Below are 14,833 nucleotides of genomic sequence, written 5' to 3'. Positions count from 1 at the left end.
CTTTCCTTGCCTTGACAAGGCGGCACACAGACTTTCACCTGACAGACAGGCAGCCCCCGGAATTATCAGATGCATGAGAGTAAAAAAAGTTCGCCTGGAGGACGAACATGAGTATTGAAAACAAAAGTTCATCACTTTGTCAAGGCTGAGTCGCTTCATTGCTTGTCGCAAAACCAAAAACATCTCCCGTATGCCACCTTTGAAGCTGAACCGTAAATACATACCAAGTACGAGCAGCAATGTGGATCTCTAATTCTGCATTCGTCGCTCGTACTGGCTGGTTTCCTGCGTGACGTCGTTTGTCTGCAAAATCCTGGCAAAGGGGCCCCCGATCACAGGGGTACGCCAACTGGCAACTGGCCCGTCATGTTTCCAACGCGCTCCGCCGTCTCCATCGGCTTCCTGAGCTCAGCCACAGGCAATGCAGCACCTAAGATCATTCGCCTTTCCCGTCAAAAAAATTGGTCGCTAGGCTGCCAGTTGCCTCAGGTTTCCCATCCCTCACCTCAGCGAGTGTCAGCTTCTTCTTGCAAAAGAAGAAAAATATTGATTCAGGCCATCGCCTGTCGCCAGTCCAGCAAACGACAAACAGGTGGCTCTTTTTTGGCCTAATTATTCATACTTACAACGCATCACACAAACCAAGGACGATCTGATCCATCCTGTGTGTGATCAGGATCTGGGCCGGCCTCATCACTAGGTACCTTAGCTGACCCACAGGAGCTTTGCCTCCTCCCTTTGGTTAACGCCTTTCTCCTTCTATTCGCCATCTCACTCAGCCTTTTAGGATTCTATCCTGTCTAACTGTCTAACCGCTGAAGCCGCCTTGCCTGCAATTTTTTCTGCTACTTACCGCACTCATTAGCGGGAGTCGGCGCTCTTTGTTCTCCATCCATTTCCGGGTTTCCAGATCAGGGTACGGCGGAAAACCCAATAACGTCTGCTCTGTTGTGTCACCACTTTTTTCCACCTTCTAGTTTCCACTCGCACGCTCGTTACCCGCTGAGATACCCAAGATCATCACATCGCAATGGCGTATAGAGGTGCTGGAGGGCCGGGAGGCGGCCGTGACTACGATGGTCACAACATGCAAGACCTAAACCCTCACAGCCAGGTAGGAAGCCATCGCGACTAATCTCCCCAGCAAAGTTTGCTCAACTTGCAAACAGATGGAGTTTGCCGTGGACGACGCTGATTTCAAATATCTTCTGCACACAGTATTCCAATGTCCAATTGCCTCCTGGGCACGAGCAAGAGGACGAGGCACACAGGTCCCTTTTGACCCAAGGCACAACGCTCTACGACCACGACCGACTCGGCGCCCACACGCCTCCAGTGCGTCCAGTCTCGGCCTACAGTCTCACAGAGTCCTATGCCCCGAATGCTCCCACCACCGTTCCTGGCTCGGCCGTCGGCGCATCTCCCTCGCCATTTCAGAATGACTATGGTGTTTCGTCGGGCTACCAGGGCGCAATGGGCGGCCACGCAGACGACGGCTTCCCCATTGGCGGCGGAGACCCCCAGCAAGGCCACCCCTACGATACCGAGGACAGCTGGGTGCAGCGCCAGAACCCCAACGCCGCTCCCCAGGGTGGTGGTCTGAAACGTTATGCCACCAGGAAGGTCAAGCTGGTGCAGGGTTCAGTCCTGAGCATTGACTACAACGTTCCCAGTGCCATCAGGAACGCCGTGCAGCCCAAGTACCGCGAGCAGGAGGGCACCAACGAGGAGTTTATCAAGATGCGATACACCGCGGCCACCTGTGACCCCAACGACTTCACCCTGAAGAACGGTTACGATTTGCGTCCCCGCATGTATAACAGGCACACGGAGCTTCTGATCGCCATCACCTACTACAACGAGGACAAGGTACTGCTGTCCCGTACCCTGCACGGTGTTATGCAGAACATTAGGGACATCGTGAACCTGAAGAAGTCGACTTTCTGGAACAAAGGCGGCCCGGCTTGGCAGAAGATTGTTGTCTGCTTGGTTTTCGACGGTATCGAGAAGACCGACAAGAACGTTCTGGACGTCCTCGCCACCATTGGTATCTACCAAGATGGCGTCGTCAAGAAGGACGTTCACGGCCAGGAGACTGTTGCTCATATTTTCGAGTACACCACTCAGCTGTCCGTCACCCCGAGCCAGCAGCTCATCCGACCCCAGGACGACGGCCCCAACACTCTGCCGCCTGTCCAGTTCATCTTCTGTCTCAAGGCCAAGAATAGCAAGAAGATCAACTCTCACCGTTGGCTTTTCAACGCCTTTGGACGGATCCTGAACCCCGAGGTCTGTATTCTGCTGGATGCCGGTACCAAGCCCAGCTCGAGGTCGCTTCTCGGTCTCTGGGAGGGTTTTTACAACGACAAGGATCTTGGAGGTGCTTGCGGTGAAATTCATGCTATGCTTGGAAAGGGCGGCCGGAAGCTGCTCAACCCCCTCGTAGCTGTGCAGAACTTCGAGTACAAGATCTCCAACATTCTCGACAAGCCTCTGGAGAGTGCGTTCGGATACGTTAGTGTGTTGCCCGGTGCTTTCTCCGCATACCGCTTCCGTGCCATCATGGGACGACCCTTGGAGCAATACTTCCACGGTGACCACACCCTGTCCAAGATTCTGGGCAAGAAGGGTATCGAGGGCATGAACATTTTCAAGAAGAACATGTTCTTGGCCGAAGATCGTATTCTTTGTTTCGAGCTTGTTGCCAAGGCCGGCCAGAAATGGCACCTGAGCTACATCAAAGCTGCCAAGGGAGAGACCGATGTTCCTGAGGGTGCTGCCGAGTTCATCAGCCAGCGTCGTCGTTGGTTGAACGGTTCGTTTGCCGCCACCTTGTACTCACTGATGCACTTCGGAAGGATGTACAAGAGTGGTCATAACATCATCCGCATGTTCTTCTTCCACGTCCAGCTCATCTACAACATCCTCAACGTCATCTTCACCTGGTTCTCTCTGGCATCTTACTGGCTTACCACCACCGTCATCATGGATCTCGTCGGAAACCCCCAAGTTGGACAGAACGCTCGCGAAGGCTGGCCTTTTGGTAACACCGTCACGCCACTCTTCAACGCCGTTCTCAAGTACATTTACCTGGCCTTTGTCATCCTACAGTTTATTCTGGCCTTGGGTAATAGACCGAAGGGATCCAAGTACACCTACGTCACGTCATTCTTTGTCTTCTCGGTCATCCAGGCGTATATCCTGGTTTTGTCTGGATACCTCGTCGTCCAGGCCTTCCAGACACCTATCGGCGAGCAGATCAAGACCGACACGGCCAAGGATTTCATGGATAGTATATTTGGAAAGAGCGGAGCCGCTGGTGTTATTCTACTCGCCTTGATCGCCATCTACGGTATTTACTTCATCGCCTCGTTCATGTACCTGGACCCCTGGCACATGTTCCACTCCTTCCCTTACTACATGCTGCTCATGTCCACCTACATCAACATTCTCATGGTGTACGCCTTCAACAACTGGCACGATGTTTCTTGGGGTACCAAAGGATCCGACAGTAATGAAGCTCTACCCTCGGCCAATATTACCAAAGGCGAGAAGGACGAAGTCGTCGTGGAGGAAATCGACAAGCCTCAAGAGGATATCGACAGTCAGTTCGAAGCAACTGTCCGTCGTGCCCTGGCACCTTTCAACGACGAGGAGAAGCCCGAGCCCAAGGATCTCGAGGACTCGTACAAGTCTTTCCGTACAATGCTGGTTGTTCTCTGGCTCTTCTCCAACTGTCTCTTGGCTGTTGCGATTACTAGCGATAATTTCGACGCTTTGACAAAGGTAAGCTCAAATTTGCTTTTGTTCCATTTTTCATATCCAGTGAAGCTAACATATCTTGTTTCCAGAACCAAAACACGGCCAGGACTGCCTCTTTCTTCCAGTTCTTGCTGTTCTCGACCGCTTTCCTCTCTTTGATCCGTTTCATCGGATTCCTCTGGTTCTTGGGCAAGACCGGTATAATGTGCTGCATTGCCCGTCGCTAAGCGACAGCCGAGTACGAGAGTCGCGGCAACTTCACGACTTATGACAATAAGCATGGTGGTATTTCATCATGGTCGAGCACGAAGCTTGCAAAAGATCGTATCGCCCATGTGTGGATTTTCACACAGAACACACCAGCCCCATTGAACTACTGAGGGCCAGGACAGTCCAGAATATTTAACACAATAATGACTAAGGCTTGGTGGGCATGTATCAAGAAAACAAAAAAGGGATTTCTGTACATGGTTGTTTGGATTCGTGCTGCTAATTCTTGATTCTTTCCCCCCTCGTGTGGCTTTTTGTCTTGTTCTATGTTTTTATACGTGAGAGCTAGGAGGCGACTTCCACAAACCTAACTACACCCGATGCTCGTATTTCGTTTCCCCCGAGGCCAGATCACTGGATGAAAGGTCACCATGGTTTAGACGGGGCAAGGATTGGCACAAACAAATTACATGGCGTTGTTTCTTTTCACGGCTTTTGTTCTAGTATATGAAAGCTTTAGTGTTTTTTGAATGAAATGAACTCAATCTATGACTGGGTTATGTTAACTGACATATGCTTTGTGCTGTGATTTGTAGGCAATTTTCCCATCAGTCAAGGAGGCTGGTTCCCTGGACCTGGAAGGGGTCCTTTTAATTTCGAGAAAAAAAAGATGCCGCGACTTCTCGATCATCGGACAGGCATAAGGTGGTACGCACCTGGGTAAGTAGATAAGTAGACATACAGCTCAGAAATACTGTACGTCAATACCTTGCTTTACCTGCCTAGGTGTATCGGAATGTTTGGCAATTACCCAAGGTAGGCATCTGAAAGGGGAACCAATACAGGCAGTACTTGTGCGGATGAAGAACGAAGTACCCAGAGGTTGGCTAAATAGCTGCGAGTGATGAAAAATGCAGCTCTTCAGTCATCTGCTTGGCACAGGAGTTCACGACAATGGTCCTTAGGCCGAGCCAATATATAATTGTGATATGACCAGTATACAAAGAAACGTGGATCATATGGTTTGGGGTATCGAATTGTCTTTACTACGAAAGCCTATGAAAGCCCGAGATCGAAAACAGAACAGTCACCTCTTTATTAAACAATCGCACAGTAAAAGAGTTGTCCATTCTCTGTCCACATATCATGTTGCGTGCCCTCCTTGGCTCAAAGACCAAGGTTGCCCCAAGCGCCCAAGGTCCAATTCGCGGCAGCCGGGCCCCCTGCACCAGATGCGGATCGCATGGCCATGAGCCCGCCGGTAGCCATGCTCTGCCTCTGCTGCCCGGTGGCCTTGACGTCAACGTCGGCCGCCCTGACCGCTCCGGCGACACCCTGGGCCAGCCACTGGTCGCGGTCAACGGAGGCGATGACAGGCGGCTTGAGATGGGCCAAGAGACTTGCGCCTGCCCAGGGGCCGAGAGACTCAATGGCTCGCAGCTCGCCGTGAGTCGAGGCGGCGTCGGCGTCGCGCATCTTTTTTGCGTCAATGTTGGACGAGCGCTTGATCTGGGCCTCGACGGGGTCCGGGGCCGGCTTGGCATCGGCAGCACCGTTACCGCCAGTGCCAGGCTTATCGGTGACCGTTGTCGATTGGTCGTCCCCGCCGCCGTTATTCTTCTTGAATCTGGAGTTGTTGCGGTACTGCTCGATCCCCCTGCCCCAGATTGGATCCCAGCCGCGCTCACGGATGAGCATGGTGATCTCGTCGAAAATGCGGCCCCGGAGGCCTAGGACGGCAGAGCAGCCGCCGGTGAAGATGATTCGAGACATGCAGATGGATCGGACGTCGATAGGGAGGCTGAGCAGGTGCTTGTAGACCAGGAGGTGTATGGGCTGTTCGTGGTCGTCGAAGCTGGCGCGCGAGTACTGTGTCTCGAAGAAGGTGTCCTCGCAGGGCTCTGAGAGGTGGTCGAAAGGGAGTGTGACCGTTGTGGGTGGGCTGGTAGAGGTCAGCCGGATTTCGATAGGGGTACTGTCTACTTGATTCTGTGGCGGCTCGTCTTCCTGCTCCTCGGCAACCGTCGGGAGGCCATCGGTCAAGTCGGACGGCTTCTGACGTGCTGAACCGCCTGCAGGCCTACACCATATGATTCGTGACACTATGTCCTCACATTCGGAGAAACTTATCAGTCGCTTCGACGGGTTGTCGCCACTTGCTCCCCCATCCTTCAGCCGTGATCTGCTGTGTCCTGGGTTTGCCATCTCGTCAGCAAGCAGGCGATGAGTCTGCTCGACGAGGGCGCGGCCAGCGCGGACTGATCGAGTACATTGGACCTCACGATACTGGTACACGCTTGTGACGACGGTCTCGGCCCAGCCTAGGTCTATAACTAGACCCGCGCGCAACCCTGCAGCAGCTGCGGTCATGACCGGGGGTGAGAAGAAGGAAATTTGGGGTGATTGGAAGCGGGTGAAGAGCGTTTCAAGTACTGTCGACAACAATGGTATGGGGATCGCCGTTTGAAGCACCAGAGCCATTTTCCGTGGTCTCGAGTCAATGAGGAGATATCTGCAAACACGAACGGCTGTTAGTGGGCGATGACCGTGTCGAGTGTGTGACGATGCCGGCAGTGTCCTACTTGGCAAAGGCGTCCCTCAAACCGCGTTCGAGCTTGTCGGCAACGAGGCCCAGGTCCAGTCCACGAAGATCAAGACGCCATAGTTCGCGATCCGCACCCCAGTCCTGCTGCTGTCCCGGATCCTCCCTCTTCCTCCAGTCGTCCACATAGGACCTCTCCCAGGCGCGAAAGTCGCCGACGCGGCGCATCTGGTCTGGCCCAAACTCGACAGTTCCTTTGCACAAGGGATCGCCGGCAAAGCCTACGCGCATTCGCCGGGCGCCAAGCTCTACCACGATGGTATCCTCCTCGGCACGCAGACTAGACGGCGAGGCAAAGGTCGACGAGATTCCACGGAGAGGCGTGTGTGGACTCCCTGTTGGTGAAGTCGGGTCCTGGGCTCCCGTGGTGGTGCGGCTTCCGACGCCCGCTGCACCGCCGGCCCGGATGCTAGCCACGGAGCGGTGGGCGGGGTTGGGGCCGGGGGTGGAAGCCATAACGTCGGACCTATGTTTTGGGTTGTTTTGGTTTTGGTGGTTGCTCTACACCGGAAGGTAGAGTACCTTATAGATTAGGCAACCCAGGGATATATGTTGTTGCTGTTATTTTTTTAGGCTGGAGGCGCATGCGGTTTGTTGCATTGCGGAGCTTAGAGCATTTTGTATGAATGCCGAGCCCAGTATTATTTGCCAACTGAAGCAAGCCGTTTTTTTTTTTTTTTTTTAACAAAAAAAATAATCCTGGCCCTTGTGGTGCGATTTGTGTCCTTGAATTTCCTGTACCAAACTCCGGGATGCGAACCAAAAGTATACCTGGGGACCTCAGTGAGATATGCAAGGTATTATTGAGGTTGGGTTAGCACTTTTGTTCACTGTTTCGTTTCTATCAAAGCGAGCTGTCTCTCCCCCAAAGTGCAAACAGCCTGTTGAAAGCGAGGTGTGGGTCCTCAAGTTCCGGCGGATTGTTCTTGGCTTGCAGGAGCTACCTTGTTCAGGTCCCCGTAGAAACCTCAATTGCTCAAGGTACCTTGAAGTGTTGCGTAGTACAGTGCGGCCCCACCAAAAAGTAAGTAAACATTCACATCGCATCACCTTTTACATCAACCAAAAATGAAAAGACCAGACGCCGACAGACAATGTAAATGTCACCAATGCTATATTCAATGACCAGCCTATTGTAGGCAGAAGCTCATCAGCTGGGAGCAAAAGAAAAAAGAAAAAGAAAACATGCCTTGCTGAAGCTTGGCTTTAACCTACTTGCTCCTATATCTTGGGCTCATTTGCTCGCTGCTAGTCCCATTGTGCTCCCTAGCTCCATTACCTGCTACCTATATTTCTGGGTACCTATTAAGGAACCTTACGCATTTTGCCTGTCTAGCACAAGATTCAAACTCGAGTTCAAACCATGGGCATCAAAGGGTATAACGCATCGGTCCCTATCTGCTGTACTATCAAGACCACAAGCTGACCTAAAAACAACTCTACCTCTACAGCATCTACCCAGAGATCGGCCCTGGCGAGCGCATCTCGCTCTGCAAGCTGGCCGTCCAGACCCTCGAAGAGAAGCGCCGCCCGCTGCGTATCGCCATCGATATCTCAATATGGCAGTTCCAGATCCAGGCGGCCCGAGGCGGCGCCAACGCACCCACCCGCACGCTCTTCTATCGGCTCGCCCGCCTACTTGGCCACTCGATCCAGCCCATCTTCGTCTTCGACGGCCCCAACAAGCCAGCCTTCAAGCGCAACCGCCGATCTACCACCCGAGGCGGCGCAACCGGTGATGTTGTATCCAACGCCATGGCCAAACGCATGATCCGCCTCTTCGGCTTCCAGTTCCACGAGGCCCCCGGCGAGGCAGAGGCCGAGTGCGCCCTTCTGCAGCGACGTGGAATCGTTGACGCCGTACTGAGTGAGGACGTCGACACTATAATGTTTGGCTGCACTCGCACCCTCCGCAACTGGTCCTCCGAGGGTGTCAGGGGATCCAAGGAGCCGACGCACGTATCCATGTACGACTCGGCAGCCATCAAGGCACAACATTCTGGCCTGGACAGGGAGGGCATGGTTCTTGTTGCTCTGATGAGTGGAGGAGATTACATCCCTCAAGGGGTCCCCGGGTGTGGCGTCAAAGTCGCCTGCGAAGCCGCTCGGGGCGGTTTTGGCCATTCACTCTGTCGGATTAAGAAGTCTGACAGCAGTGCGCTGGCTGAGTGGAAGGAGAAGCTACTGGCTGAGCTACGGGATAACAAAAGCGGCTTCTTCAGGGTTCGCCACAGGGCATTGGTTATACCTGATGACTTCCCGAGCATCGAGGTATTGAGATACTACACCCATCCAGTTGTATCTCAAGACGAGACCTTGGAACACCTGGAGAATTCCTTCCCCTCAAACAACAGTCTCGATGTGCAAGGCCTACGACAATTTGTTGCAGAGACCTTTGACTGGACTGGCAAGCTGGGTGCTATCAAATTCATTAGGGTGCTTGCACCTAACCTTCTTGTGCAAAAACTCCTACAAACACCATCAGCCGAGGAAACCGACAAGGAACACCTCGTAAAGGACATATCCAAGAGTCGTACCCACTTCACTACAGATGGAACTAAGGAGGTTCGAGTATCCTTTATACCCACTAGCATCGTTGATATCGACCTCGACAAGGAACCAGAAGAGAGCCTCGAAGCATTCGGCCGCAGTGGATTGGCTCTGAACAGTGACGATGATCTAGAGGAACTCGCGTTGGGCGGCAATGCGGAGTCAGGGGCTGCAAAGTCAGGTCCCAAGAAGGTTTTCGACCCAACCCAACCATGTTCGGAATGGATCCCGGAACTCATTATCCAGTTCGGAGCTCCGAAAGCCCTGAAGGACTGGCATACAAGACTGGAAGCCAAGTCTGCGACGGCGCAAAAGGTGTCAAATACCACGAGAACACGAAAAGCCAAGACCGCGACTATTCAGCCAGGTGGCTTGGATAAGTTTCTGACAGTCACCAAGAAGCCCTCTAGCATTACAAAAACTGGCGTCACTTCTGAATCACAAGCAAACTCTGGCCTCTCCGCGATCAAGTTAGGCTCCGGAACGCAGAACCTCACAGCCACCAAGATAATTCATACGGCCAGCGGCCAGTCGGCAGCTTCGGCGCGGAACAGCAGTAAGCAAAGCAATACCACCAATACCAAGAAACCAAAGGCCAAGTCGAGCACCACTCGTCAGGACCCTCCGCTGCCCTCCTCGCGCAAAGCTGCTGCGTCGAAACCCGCATCCGCTACAACCAACCCGTGGACAATAGCCAGCTCACAGCCCAATCGTAGCAGGAACAGGCCCTTCCATCGCACCAATACATATCCCAATGCTAGCCATATTTCCTCGCCCACGCCATCCACCCCAGGCCCCGCACCTGATGAGCAGCCGGTCTTTATCTCATCTAGTCCGCCCGTTGCTAGTCCGGATCCTGAGGCGTCGCTGAACAACAAGATATGGTCGCCCGTGAATGATAAGAAGCACCCGCGTAGGTCGCCCGTGCCCGAGGACTCATATGAGCTTGATCCCTTCTCCTCGGACTCTTCGCCGTGCGCGCCTAGCCCTTGTAAGCAGAGGTCGCCAACTGCAAAGCTGAGCCGGACGGAATCGAGTGACAAGCAACGCCAGGTCACCCCGCCCACAACTGCCAGAGGCGCGGGGACGAGCGATCCAGTCGCATGGTCCAAGAGACTGGCATCGGTTCTCGGCTACGCGGGAGAACCACGTTTGGAATCGAGACCAACAGGTCTCCCGGCACAACAGGCCAGTGGGGGGTTTTCCGATGGCGAGAGCGAGCTCGAGCCCAACCGACCGAAATTCATAAGCCCATACTCGATTGTGGATCTCTCAGACAATGAGGATGATGGGCAGCACACCAGCCGATCCAGGCCCATTTCGACGGCAAGCCTCAAGCACTCTCTTGACGATAGAGAGTCATCCAACCGTAGCACAGGTATTCGACCAAGACTGCCTATAGGATCATCCGTGGGATCCCCCGAGCGCATGTCAGGATCCGCGCAAAATTTCGAAGACGGATTTCTGGAGGCAATCCCCAAAATCACCACGGCCGCCAACCCCAACACGACTAAATTGTACATACCGAGAAAGAGTGCCATCGGGTTCATAAGGGAGGTCGAGGTCTCAAAAGAGGAAGCTGACCGCCTTATGAGGGAGCAGAGCGGAAGAGACGGCGGTGGGAGGAGTCGAATGTTTCGCCGGAGCGATATAGCTTTCGTGGATTTGACTGGATCCTCGCCTTGACGAGCCCGGATCGTCGTGTTTTCTTTTCTCCCGTAGTTTGGGGGACATGTTCATATTATATACGCATAGATATGACGATTATGACAGCAATGATAATGACAACCAAAAGCATGGGGACCACTTATCTAAGTTTCGTAGCAGAGAAGCATATCGAGTGGTAGTCAACCGAGAGCATCCATGAAGCATAGCTTAAGATTTGGGCTCAAAAATGTAAACTAAAATGGATGGGTATTCTTTAGACTTAAAAAGTACCTAACTACGGGGCTCCACGTATTATTCTACGTATCAAGATCTTCTTGCATTCTGTCTGTATTTGTGAAATCAATTGTGGTGGATTGCAGTCCTGTTGTGACATTTATAAACAAATGTCAAGGTATGAAAATTATCACAAAGTCCCCCAAACGCCTCCCGTATATGACAGAGGAGATACCACAAGCTTGGTCTGAGGACCGTCAGAAAAAAAAAAAAAGAGGTGAATCACATTTCCTCCCAAAGTGAAATATAGAAAAAGAAGAAGGGGGCATAAAAGAAAACAAAACGAGACTTGCAAGGATGCCAGATCCCCAACCAAGCTCAATCGCTCCTATATGTACCTACCCCCACGAACAAAGTAAAGGGAAAGAAAGGGTAAAATGCAGTATGGGGAATAGTCCGACATTATTGTTCATATCTATCGTATCATTCATCAAGGGAAGGTGCAAGCAAAAAAAAAAAAAAAAAAAAAACAAAGATGGTAGACTTTTTTTTTCTTTTTCATAATGAGGCAAATCATGTCGATAGCCCACCGTATCTCGGCCGTCAATCATCCACATCCCATGGCAGATCGCGGTCGGAAAGTCTTATGCAGGTGAGGTATGTGACGGCAGAATGGTCGCCCCCCTTGCTGCCACCGCCTGCACCGGCCGAAACGTCAAGTTCGAGTCCGCTACCCATCAAGGGACGTACGACCTCCCTCGCCATGGCCTTGAGCTCGTCAACGCGCCTCTCGAACCGCCGCAGGTTCTCGCGACTGTAAAGCTCACCGCTCAGCTTGAGGAAACGTTTGCATTCGTCATGACCCAGGAAAGCGACGCTGGTCGTCGACCCCAGTGTGCGGTACGTACGCCCAAGGGTGGCGAGGGGTGGCGGGGCCGCCGGGGGCAGCATTACGGTGGTTACGTGGTTATTGTCGTCGTAGCCGCGATGGGCGCCCCCGTCACGAGACGGCCGACCACGAGAGGTCAAATGTCCATCCCGTGAGGACGAAGATGATGAACCCCCAGTACGTCGGTCAGGAGGGGGAGGCTGCGGTGGCGGTGACATGTTGTCTGCTAGCCATTGCCGAAACAAACTAATGGCCAGCCAGTCGAGATATGCGGTGGACGGGTTGACGCGCTCACCGGCACGGGTAGTGAGCCCCAGACGGAACAGTCTCGACTCAATACGCGAGACGGTCTCCTCGAGTTCGTCGGCTTTGTCCTCGATGAGGTCGATGACGACAGGCGGCAGAGCAGCGCGCAAGCTGCGCTCGCCTGCAGGCCACTGTCCGACAACGTGGATCAATGCCTCCTGGAATATGATGCGAGAGCGGGCCAGGTAGCCCAAACGAAGATAGCTGATGGGGTATTTTGCGATCTGCCTCCAGAGCCTAGACTGGAACTGCAGTAGATGGTGGTCGACCCGCGGGCCCACAACTGGCAAAGCGTCGTACTGGTCGGCGAGTGCAAGTAGGGATTTACATTGAACGTAGGCATCGGCAATGTTGATGCCATCAAGAAGTGGTGGGTAGTTATACATTATGCGGAATAGGTTGTCATAGTCGCGCAGTATGTCTTGCTCTGCTTGGGACGGCGCTGGCAAATTGGGAGCTGCAGCGATGGCAGATGATGAGCATTGTGGTCGGTGATGGGTCAAGCTCAAATTTGCGACTGAGCGGAAGAAGCTGTGGTTCGATGTCGGTGGTGCTGCCGAGGCGTGCTTGCGTGACGATGTACTAGATGATCCCATGCCACCACCAAACAGGGAGTTGGTAGGCGGCAAGCGCTCCGTGACGGGTGTCTTGCTTTCCTCCTTTTGCACCAACATGGGTATGTCGTTGGGACCTGCGCCAAGATCTAGTTCGTAGCGCCATCTTTTTCTGGTTGCTCCCCCTTGCTGCTGCTGTCCTGCAACTGCCCCGTTTTGCTCGCTCGAACCTGAAGAAGAGCCGCCGCCGATCCTCCCCTCCCGTTCTACTCTTGCTAACTCTGTCCCTTGCGCGAGCAGCGGAGCACCACCCTCGGGAGAAGTCGGCAAAGGCGACAAGGCCGGTACGTTTTGGGCGCGAGACCATTCGCTGCTGGTAGAAGCCTCAAAGAAGCCAGAGCAGCGGGTCAAAGTATGACGGTGCAGCAGGTAGCGGTTCTCGTGACCGGACTCGACCGCGACGATTATCTCGACGTCGCCCGAATGACTGAATATAGGAAATTCGTTTAATGGCACTGTCGAGACACCACCGGCGTGGGATCTGTTGTATCGGCGCGATCGCGACATCGAAGAGCGAGAGCTGGAGCCCCCGCCCCCACCGTGTCTGTCATGTCTGTCTCTGTCTCGGTGGTTGTAGTATTCGTGCCGGTCGCCGCCTCGATAACCCTCGACCCCAACCACTGACGATGGGCCCCGGACTGCCAGCGATTGATGGTCCGGCTGTGATACCATGGGTACAGCCAGCCGTCACCGCGGCGTGTCGCTGGAAGGTGAGGGTCGTTATGTCAAGAAAATGACAAGCTCCCGAGGGAGCTTTACTGGCGCCAAACGCTATCTGTCCGTGGTGTTAGGCTGCCTTTGTGTGGTGTATCGTCTTTCTCTTTTTTTCTTTTTTTTTTTTTTGCGCTTATACGCCTCTTTGATTCTGCTACCTGGTAACAAAGTACAGTTAAGCGCTGAGAACTGCTGAGCTAAGGCAGCTTTGCTTTGCTACACCCAACGTAGCTCGGTTGTTGTGGTTTGACTCTTGGTCGCACCGCACAGCAGAGCGTCGCGTCCGGCAGTGCAGGCAGCTCAAGACGCATCTGAAGTGGGGCCGAGTTTCCTTGAATACTGCCTTTGCGCCCGTTGCTCGTGCGATGGCAAGGGGGGATATCCCTGATATCGGGCCAACCCCGCTGTTCACGTTTGCTATGTTGCAAGCGCTGTTGAGGCGATAGGCCACATGTGCCAAATGCAGTAAAAGAAGAAAAGTAGAGCAAACAAAAAAAAAAAAAAAAAAAAAAACAAAGAACAGAGTTAACTTTGGGTTGTGTTAAAAAAACAAAAAACAAAAATTAAAAATTAAAAATTAAAAAAGTACATAACTGCATGCGTCCAGTTATCTATTCATTTTCTTCTTGCTTCCCCACACGTAGGGAAATTATTAAGTCTAGTGTTCTGCAGGTTATCGAATCAAAAGACAGCTACGTAAAGCTGTTGTATGGTCTCGTTACTGCAACGCTAGTATGCAAGCAGCAAGGGGAACGGAGGCCTCTGAACGATGAGTTTGCCCTGCAAGGGAGAAGAGAGGTAGAAAAAAAAAGAGGAAAAAAAAGAAAAGAAAAACCTAGCAGGACCACTTCTGGGCAGGCTAGCAAAACCCGATACTGAGGCAAAATTGAAGAGCTGCTGTTTGCTGAGTGGATGGATGGCACCCACTGGGACCTACCGTGGTGCAACATGTTGCATGCAGCTGTACTACATTCGCCTCCGTTGGACAAGCGTGCAGTGCAAGTGAGAGACCTGCCAGGGGTCCTGCCAGGTTCTTTCCCCTACCTGTTCCTGGTACTCCGGACAGTGACGGTGGTGGTGGGTGGTCGCCGCTCTGCTTCCGACACGGGGAAAGCAATCACAAGCCTATCAGGGAGTACAGTACCGCACTGTAAGCCGGCCAGTCTCGAAGCATCAGCTTCTTGGCGAGGATAGGTGGGGAAGAGGAACGGTGTTGCCACCTGAAGTTTTTGCTGTTGAGAGATTTCGTTTCCTTGGTCTTTTGATTGGTGGGGACTCACCTAAGAGTCTACTATGTAAGACAGC

General features: G+C 53.0%; 4 protein-coding genes across 4 annotated transcripts; 2 read left to right on the top strand and 2 right to left on the bottom strand.

Moving 5' to 3' along the window:
• Positions 1–409: 409 nt before the first annotated feature.
• MGG_01802 (chitin synthase 1) lies at positions 410–4,546 on the top strand. Its single transcript, XM_003714761.1, has 3 exons — positions 410–1,114; positions 1,219–3,786; positions 3,852–4,546. Exons 1-3 carry the CDS (start codon positions 1,031–1,033, stop codon positions 3,987–3,989), a joined length of 2,790 nt encoding a protein of 929 aa, XP_003714809.1. The 5' UTR covers positions 410–1,030; the 3' UTR covers positions 3,990–4,546.
• A 396-nt stretch (positions 4,547–4,942) lies between these two features.
• Positions 4,943–7,429, bottom strand: MGG_01801 (uncharacterized protein). Its single transcript, XM_003714760.1, has 2 exons — positions 6,555–7,429; positions 4,943–6,484 (listed from the first exon to the last, which is right to left on the bottom strand). The coding sequence occupies exons 1-2, from the start codon at positions 7,028–7,030 to the stop codon at positions 5,140–5,142; spliced, it is 1,821 nt and encodes a 606-aa protein (XP_003714808.1). The 5' UTR covers positions 7,031–7,429; the 3' UTR covers positions 4,943–5,139.
• A 173-nt stretch (positions 7,430–7,602) lies between these two features.
• On the top strand, positions 7,603–10,930 carry MGG_01800 (flap structure-specific endonuclease). The gene is made up of 2 exons (XM_003714759.1): positions 7,603–7,951; positions 8,026–10,930. The coding sequence occupies exons 1-2, from the start codon at positions 7,938–7,940 to the stop codon at positions 10,808–10,810; spliced, it is 2,799 nt and encodes a 932-aa protein (XP_003714807.1). The 5' UTR covers positions 7,603–7,937; the 3' UTR covers positions 10,811–10,930.
• A 678-nt stretch (positions 10,931–11,608) lies between these two features.
• Positions 11,609–13,486, bottom strand: MGG_01799 (uncharacterized protein; the record flags this gene model as incomplete). The annotated part of the gene is made up of 1 exon (XM_003714758.1): positions 11,609–13,486. The coding sequence occupies one exon, from the start codon at positions 13,484–13,486 to the stop codon at positions 11,609–11,611; it is 1,878 nt and encodes a 625-aa protein (XP_003714806.1).
• Positions 13,487–14,833: the final 1,347 nt, after the last annotated feature.

The sequence above is a fragment of the Pyricularia oryzae genome, chromosome 2 (assembly GCF_000002495.2).
Source record: "Pyricularia oryzae 70-15 chromosome 2, whole genome shotgun sequence".
Taxonomy (NCBI): domain Eukaryota; kingdom Fungi; phylum Ascomycota; class Sordariomycetes; order Magnaporthales; family Pyriculariaceae; genus Pyricularia; species Pyricularia oryzae.
This window is presented reverse-complemented; position numbering and strand designations above follow the sequence as displayed.